The sequence below is a fragment of the Camarhynchus parvulus genome, chromosome 23 (assembly GCF_901933205.1).
Source record: "Camarhynchus parvulus chromosome 23, STF_HiC, whole genome shotgun sequence".
Taxonomy (NCBI): Eukaryota; Metazoa; Chordata; class Aves; order Passeriformes; family Thraupidae; genus Camarhynchus; species Camarhynchus parvulus.
This window is the reverse complement of record NC_044593.1, coordinates 5,708,145-5,716,466: the sequence shown is the minus strand read 5'-3', so window position 1 is coordinate 5,716,466 and position 8,322 is coordinate 5,708,145. Positions and strand designations below refer to the sequence as shown.

Here is an 8,322-nt window from a genome sequence, read left to right as displayed (position 1 = left end):
GCTGTGGGCCCCCTGCCCCTCTCTGGGGCTGTGGGGCTCCCTCCTGCCCCTCCAGCGGAGCCTGCCCCTCTCTGGGGCTGTGGGGCTCCCTCCTGCCCCTCCAGGGGAGCCTGCCCCTCTCTGGGGCTCCCTCCTGCCCTGGGAGGGGCATTCCCGGAGAGCAGCCGGCCAGCCACAGTGATCCCCGCAGGGCTACTGGGACCACTGGCCATTAACCCCATCCCTGCCGTCCCTGTGGGTGGGCACGTGCCCAAAACGCCTTTTCCCGAGTAAACCGAGCACAGAGCTGTAACAACACCTTTATTATTTTTCCATGTGACTTTTCCCACTATCAATTAAAAAAGAACCCAACAACAAACCACGAGACCACCACCCGAGCCCCTGGAGCCCCTGCAGGCGCCGGGCGGGGCCCGGGCGGCCCCGCTGGGGCAGCGGCTCCGAGCGCACGGGAAGCCGTGCCTGGCACGGGGCCAGGAGGTGGGGACGATGTGGCACCGGGTGACAGGCAGGGGACCTGCGACAGCGTCTATGTCTCCTTCTCGTAGGTGCGGGTGGAGACGACGTTGCCCATGGTGAGAGTCTGGGGGCAGAGAGGTGAGGGGAGTTAGTGCTGCCCTGCCCGGCTCCGAGCTGAGCTCTTCCCTCTTCAAACCATTCCCGAGGTGGGAACGTCAGAATAAAACCAGTTCTGTGATGGGAACCTCAGAATGAAACCAGTTCCGAGGTGGGAACCTCAGAATAAAACCATTTCCTTACCAGAATTAATTTCCCATCCTTCAGCTCCCGGACCAGCGTTGTCTCCTTCCCCTCCCACTTCTGCACGTGGACGAGTTTGCCTCCATCCAGTGTGACCAAGGACTGCAGGGAGGGATTGAGACCCACAGTTATTTTCCTCTCCGGGGTTTATCTCAGAGGGGGGACCCTGGAGCCCCGCTGGGCTCGGGATCAGCCTGGGGGTGCCACCTGGGGATGCCCACCTGGCACCATCCCTGCCTGGCTGGGCCAGCGGCGCTCAGCCAGCCTGGATCCGGCACTGGGGCACGGCCTGGGCTGTCCCCTGTGTCCCCAGGTGCCACCGGCACGGTCACCCTGCCCTCCGTGCCCCGGGGCCACCCGGACCTGTCCCGGCCGTGCTCTGGCAGGGACCGGAGAGGCGGGGCAGGGATCGGGGCTTGGAACCGAACCCTGCCTGCCCTGCAGGGCCCGCCGAGGCTTTTTGGAGCGGCTGATGCAGCGAACGCGCCCCTGCTCGCCGCGCTGCTGTTTGCACAGCGCCGCTGCTGACTCAGCCCCCAGAGCCCGGCCCGTGCCAAGGTTACGGTGACAGCGGCACGCAGGGCAGGGCCGTGCCGGGACAGCCACGGGCAGCAGCACTGGCACCGCCTGCCTGTCCCCACCCTGCCGTGTGTCCCCCACCCAGCCCTCCAGAGCCGGGGCTGCCCCTCGGGGCCCCCATGGCCCCAGCTGCAGATCCCCACAAGGCTCTGGGTGCTCCCTCAGACCCCAATTCCCCCACAGCTGGGTCCCCTCATTGCTCAGCTGTCCAACAGTTTGGGTACCCGCAGGGTTTGGGTGCCCCACAGCCAGAGCGCAGGGATGGATGGAATTCACTGGGGAGAAATTCCTCCCTGGGAGGGGGTGAGGCCCTGGCACAGGGTGCCCAGAGCGGCTGTGGCTGCCCCTGGAGCCCTGGCAGTGCCCAAGGCCAGGCTGGGCATTGGGGCTGGGAGCACCTGGCACCTGGAAGGTGTCCCTGCCATGGCAGGGGTGGCACTGGATGAACTTTAAGCTCCATTCCAACCCAAACCATTCCATGGGTGCCCCACAATTCCCTGCACCCCACGGCTGACCCCTTCCTGTCCAGCGCCGTTCTCGGGCAGCCGTCCTGGCCCCACTGACCCATCACGTGCCGGGGGACACCCCAAGGGCATGGCCCGGGCTGGGCAGGAGCCGCGGGCCGGTCACACGTTCTGTTCTGCTGCTTGAACAGCGGCCAGGAGCTGGGGCAGGAGCGAGCTCGCTCACACTGAGCCCCTTCCCCCAGCCTCACGCCGAGCCCGGCCCTTTGTGCTTCCTGCTCTGGGGCCAGGAAAGGGTTTTGTGGCCAAAGAGCCCCCAGGTTCCTCCCGAGGTGCCCCCCGGGCTGGGTGTGGGGCACAGAGCTGCCAGCCGCAGCTGGAATCTAGGAAAAAGCAGGAGCTGGGCCACTCCTTCGAGGGAAAATGTCCTTGCAGGGTGGGAGAGGCCAGGAAATTCCCCCTCTCTCTCAGGTGATTTTTTCCCTTGCTCTTACAGGGAGGAGCAGCTTGTCTGGGAAGGTTTGAGCTCCCCAGGGAGGGGCAGCCCTGGGATGAGCCCTTGGAGCGGCCCCGAGGCGCTGGGATTGTCCCGGAGCTCCGTCCCTGCAGCGCTGCTGCTCCGAGGGCAGGCACAGAGCGCTCAGAAGCGAGGGGTGGTGCCCCCCTTCCCCCGGAGCAGGGACACGTCCCACGGCCCCACCGGCCTCCTCTTGAGCAAGCTGGCACTCGCCAGCCCGGCTCTTGCTCAACCTTCCCGGCAGCTCCGGACTGCCCGGGAACAACAGCCCAGCTGCAGAACGGATTGGGGGGGCTGCCGGGACAGGACCACGCTCGAGCAGCAGCCGCGGCGGGCACAGAGGTGCTGCCCTCGCTCAGGGAGCCGGGATGGAGCCCCGGGGGTGATGGAGAGATCCCCGGAGCCCCGGGGTGATGGAGAGATCCCCCAGAGCCCCGGGGTGATGGAACGGACCCCCCAGAGCCCCGGGGTGATGGAGCGATCCCCCGGAGCCCACAGAGCCTTTTGGGGGTGCCGCGGGGCGGACGGGGCTGGGGGCTCACCTTGACGTGCCTGTCGTCCGCCGTGGTCTCGTCGAACTCCTCGCCCAGCTTGAAGGTGATCTCGGTGTTCTTGAAGGTGCTCTGGGTCTTCACGGTGACCTTGTCGCCGTCCAGCCCGATGATGGTGGTGGGCTTGGTGAAGCCTGCCACCTGCCGCGTGGCGAAGCCCACGCCTGGGGACCGAGGGGTGAGGAGGGCACGATGCAGCCACCCAGCCCCGGCATCGCCCCCGAGCTCCTCCTCCCCGTGCTGGTGGAGGGTGAACCCCAAAACTGCTGCCCGTTCATGGTCCTGGGGGGCTCCGTGCGCCCCCGGGGCCGGAGCAGAGGGTGGGGGCAGGAGGGATGGATCGGGACCAGCACCCACCCACCCTGAGCTGGGTGAGGGGGGCTGGTGTCTGTCCCTCTGTCCCCCCTTCCCTGCCCTGCTCTGGGCTGGGGGGCTCCCCCTGACCATGCTGGGGCTGGCTGATGGGGGGCTCGGGGGTTTGGGGGGGTCCTGAGCGACCCCCAGCACCCACGGGGGGCATCTCATCCCTCCACCCTCTGCCAAAGGCTGCCCCCGGGGGTGGGGGGCAGAGGAAGGACGCGACCCCCGGGACCCCCTCACCGCGCCTGAGACCCCCTCACCCAGCCCGGGACCCCTCACCCAGTCTGAGACCCCCTCACCCAGCCCGGGACCCCTCACCCAGCCCAGCCCCACGTGCACAAAGCCCCAGAGCCCCCGCTAAACCACCCACGGAGGCAGCAGTGACCCCCCTCCCCCTCCGCCTGCAGCCCCCCAGACCAGAGCCCCGTGTGGGGGCGGGGGTTCACCGGGCAAACTGGGGGGACATAAAAACAGCAACGACAAAAAAAGGGGCGATGTGACTGCAGCCCGCTCTCAGCCGCGCCCACTCACCCAGCGCCTTCATGTACTCATCGAAATTCTGGGTGTCCACCAGCTTCCAGGTGCCCACGAAGGCGTCCACCATGGCGAGGGGGCTCGGGGGGTCCGGCCGGCTGCGAGCGAGGCACCGCCTGCAGCTGCCGCGGCCCCGCGGCCGCCTTAAATAATGTCCCCATCACATGATTGGAAAGAGCACGGCGCGCTCCAGAAATACACCCGGCAGCGCTGCCAGCGGCCACCCGGCCCCGCCACCGCCCCCGGCCCCGCCACCGCCCCCGGCCCCGCGCCGAGCCCCGGCCCCGCGCCGAGCCCCGGACGGGCAGGGCGGGCACAGCCCCGGGGGCGCTCGGGGCGTGAGATGTGCCCGGGCTCTACGGGGGTGTGTGCCCACCTCAGCCCCGCGACAATGTGCGACAGTGGGGTGCCCTTTAGGGACACGAGTGGCGGGGAAAGGGGAGCTGAGCTGGGGAAACTGAGGCACGGGGACACGGGAGCTGAGCTGGGGAAACTGAGGCACGGGGACAGGAAAGCTGAGCTGGGGAAAGTGAGGAATGGGGACAGGAAAGCTGAGCTGGGGAAACTGAGGCACAGGGATGGGGGAGCTGAGCTGGGGAAACTGAGGCACGGGGACAGGGGAGCTGAGCTGGGGAAACTGAGGCACGGGGAGCAGGGAGCACCGGGGGATGGGGTGTGGGAATACCTGTGGGGACTCCAGGAGAGTGTGGGCACACGTGTGACACCCCCTCAATTCCGTGTGTCTGTGGGGACACCTGACCCGCTCCCTGCTCGGTGCGCCTGTGTGTGTGGGCATCTGTGTGACCCTGTCCCCTCCCTGTGTGTGACCCTGTCCCCTCGCTGTGTGTCTGGGGACACACGCCTGTGCCACCAGTGGTGCTTTGGGTGCCGGGGGGACACGGGACACAAGGCACAGGGCTGTGGGACCCCCAGCAGGTCCCCCCGTGTCTCCGTGCTTGGGGCTCCAGTGCATCCCCAGCCCCTTCCCAGCCTGGTGGGGTCACCCCTGGCCATGGCATTCGCTGTCCCCTGCACCCCAGGGGACGGTGCCCTCTCCTGCCCCCATCCCCGGGTCGTGGAGGGACCCGGCTGGGGGCTCAGCTGTCCCTGAGCCCGGTGGCTGCAGCCCCGTGGCTGTCCCCTTGTCCTGGGGACTCGGGGGTCAAAGGCACCAGGGCTGTGAGGGACCGGGGACACCTTCTCCCTGTGCCTGGCCCCTGTGCGACATTGCAGACACCCAAAAATAGCCAGAGCTCGTGTTCAGCGTCCTCCTGCTGACACTGCCACGGAGCAGGACCCCTCACCTCGTGCCCTGGGGGCACAGGACATGTCCCTGTGGGATGGGTGTCCCCTGTCCCAGCTAGGACACCGGGCAGGGCTCCGCTGGCCAGGGTGACAAGGACAATTTATTCCCCAGGGAGACACAGCCCCCATGGCCTGGGGGGGGGACACAGAGGGCAAGGGCTGTCCTCTGTCCCCTCACCTGGGTGTCAGTGTCCCAAACCTGCGCAGCCCTGTCCCCTTTACACAACGGGACCATGAGATGGGGGCGTTGGCAGGAATGGCTGCCCAGCACAGGGACACCCTGACATGGGGACACTCCAATACAGGGACACCCCAATATAGGGACATCCTGGCACAGGGACACCCCCTGATAGGGACACCCCAACATAGGGACACTCACTGACAGGGACACCCACTGACAGGGACACCCAGCACAGAGACACCCCGGCGTGGGGACACTCCAATATAGGGACACCCACTGACAGGGACACCCCAGCATAGGGACACCCGGACACAGGGACACCCGGACACAGGGACACCCACAGGGCTGCCCCTGCACACCCACCCACAGGAGCACCCATGAATACAGCCACCCACGCACCTGCAGGATGCACACACACACACACACACACACACACACACACACGCATGCACACACAGCTGTTATCACACACACATGCACACACACACATGCACACACACACACATGCACACAGAGCTGTTATCACACACACATGCACACATGCATACACACACACATGCAAGCACACACACACACAGAGCTGTTATCACACACACATGCACACACAGCTGTTATCACACACACATGCACACACACACATGCACACACAGCTGTTATCACACACACATGCACACACACATGTGCACACACACAGAGAGCTGTTATCACACACACACACACATGCACACACACAGAGCTGTTATCACAAACACACGCAAAACACACACACACACACACACATCACACACAAACACACACACACACACACACACACACACACACACACACACACACAGCTGTTATCACACACACACACACACACACACACAGCTGTTATCACACACACACACACACATACACACACACACACACACACACAGCTGTTATCACACATACACGCACACACAGAGTTGTGTGCCCATGCCCTCGAATGCCTGTGTAAAGGGGTGCCCGTGCCTGTGGATGCCCACACACAGATGCCCATGGCCATGGATGCGCGCACACACACACACACACACACACACACACAGACAGAGCTGTTATCACACACACACACACACACACACACACACACAGAGCAGCTCATGCCCACGAATGCCTGTGTAAATGAGTGTCCATGACCACGGATGCACACACACACACTGATACCCACATGTCACTGCATGTGTGCACAGATACCCACGCACACGGATGCATACACACACACTGATACCCACACAGATGTCACTGCACGTCTGCACAGATACCCACGCACACGGATGCACACACACACACTGATACCCACATGTCACTGCATGTGTGCACAGATACCCACGCACACGGATGCATACACACACACTGATACCCACACAGATGTCACTGCACGTCTGCACAGATACCCATGCGCACGGGTGCACACACACACACTGATACCCACAGAGATGGCACTGCACGCGTGCATATACACACATAGCCACGCACATGGATGCACACGCACAGATGTCCCTGCACACACACATGGATGCACACACATGGATGTGTCCCTGCACATGCACACACACACACACACACACACAGACACGCACGTGCACATGGATGCACACACACACACACACACAGATGCTCACACACACGGATGCACACACAGGGATGCACATACACATGGGTGCACACACATGGATGCACACACACACACACAGATGCACACACAAATGGATGCACACACATGGATTCACACACACACACACACACACACACAGATATCCCCACACACATGCACACACACACACATGCACACACACACAGATATCCCTGCACATGCACACACGCACATACATAGATGCACACACAAATGGATGCCCATGCACATGGGTGCCCATGGATGCCCACACACACGGATATGCACACACACGGGACTCCATGCGCATGAATGCCCACATAAACCAGTGCCCATGAGCACACAGATGGCCCCACAGAGCGATTGCAGGGTGTGGGGGTGCCCATGACCCCACACATGCACACACACACACACGAGAGCCCATGACAATGTAAACGGGTGCCCACGCACACGGATGCACACTCACGGGGATGCCCATGCACACGGGTTCCCACACCCACGAATACCCCTGTAAATGGGTGCCCACACCCACAGATGCTCACACACAGATACCCACAGCCAGGGATGCCCCTGCACGTGTGCGCTCACACCCAACCCTCCCTCCCGTCCAGGGCTGCCCTCCACGCCCAGGTGCCCGGGAGCCCGATGGTGGCCGGGACCCCGCGGGGTGCTGGGGACGGTGGCCCCGCCTGTGGCCCCGCCTGTGGCCCCGCACGGCTCGCCTGGTCCCAGGGCGGGGGCCAGAGGGGACCTGGGCTGCGGGACTCCTTTGTTGGTCCCACAGCGACAGCTATAGATGACCGTCCGCGATGGGATGGGATGGGATGGGATGGGATGGGATGGGATGGGATGGGATGGGATGGGATGGGATGGGATGGGATGGGATGGGTGGAGGGATGGGGTGGGCCCAGCTCCACGTCCAACCATCCTGTCCTTGCCAGGTCCTGTGCCACTCCTGGGCCACCCTTGTGCCACTCCTGTGCCACTCCTGAGCCACTCCCACCTCTCGTGGCGAAAGCCCGAAGTGTTTCCAGAGCTGAGCAAACTCCTCAAGAAGGTCCCAGCAGCGCTGGCTCTGGATGGCTCCGTGCCAGCTGGATTTTCCTGATTCCAGGGGCTTCCCAGGAGTTCCAGCTCCGGCCAGCGGCCAGCGATCCCCAGAGGCGGCAGAGGAGCCCTCCCTGAGTCCCTCAGTGCCCAGCAGCAGGGTCCCATCCCGCCCTCCGGCAGAAGCAGAGATTTGGGGAGCATGGACAGAACCTGGGAAAGCCGCACTCTGTGTCCCCCGTGTCCCCAAAGGCCGCAGGACCCGGCTGGCCCCGCCCGGGGCTGGGGAGGGGATCCGGCATGGGGACAGTGGTGACCTGGCTCGGGGGCTGGGGGTGAACAGCATCACCCTGCTCCCCGCCCCAAACTGACCAGCATCCCCCACCCCAGGA

The 8,322-nt window shown here is 64.3% G+C and overlaps 1 protein-coding gene across 1 annotated transcript; it reads right to left on the bottom strand.

The window, feature by feature from the left end:
• Nucleotides 1-285: 285 nt before the first annotated feature.
• Nucleotides 286-3,965, bottom strand: FABP3 (fatty acid binding protein 3). The gene is made up of 4 exons (XM_030964511.1): nucleotides 3,759-3,965; nucleotides 2,859-3,031; nucleotides 757-858; nucleotides 286-580 (listed from the first exon to the last, which is right to left on the bottom strand). Exons 1-4 carry the CDS (start codon nucleotides 3,829-3,831, stop codon nucleotides 527-529), a joined length of 402 nt encoding a protein of 133 aa, XP_030820371.1. The 5' UTR covers nucleotides 3,832-3,965; the 3' UTR covers nucleotides 286-526.
• Between the last annotated feature and the right edge of the window lie 4,357 nt (nucleotides 3,966-8,322).

Coding starts and splice junctions, on each gene's coding strand:
- FABP3 (XM_030964511.1), bottom strand. CDS start 3,831: ATGGTGGACGCCTTCGTGGGCACCTGGAAGCTGGTGGACACCCAGAAT. Junction 859..2,858: donor CGGACGACAGGCACGTCAAG/GTGAGCCCCCAG, acceptor CCCTCCCTGCAG/TCCTTGGTCACACTGGATGG. Junction 581..756: donor AGGATGGGAAATTAATTCTG/GTAAGGAAATGG, acceptor CTCTGCCCCCAG/ACTCTCACCATGGGCAACGT.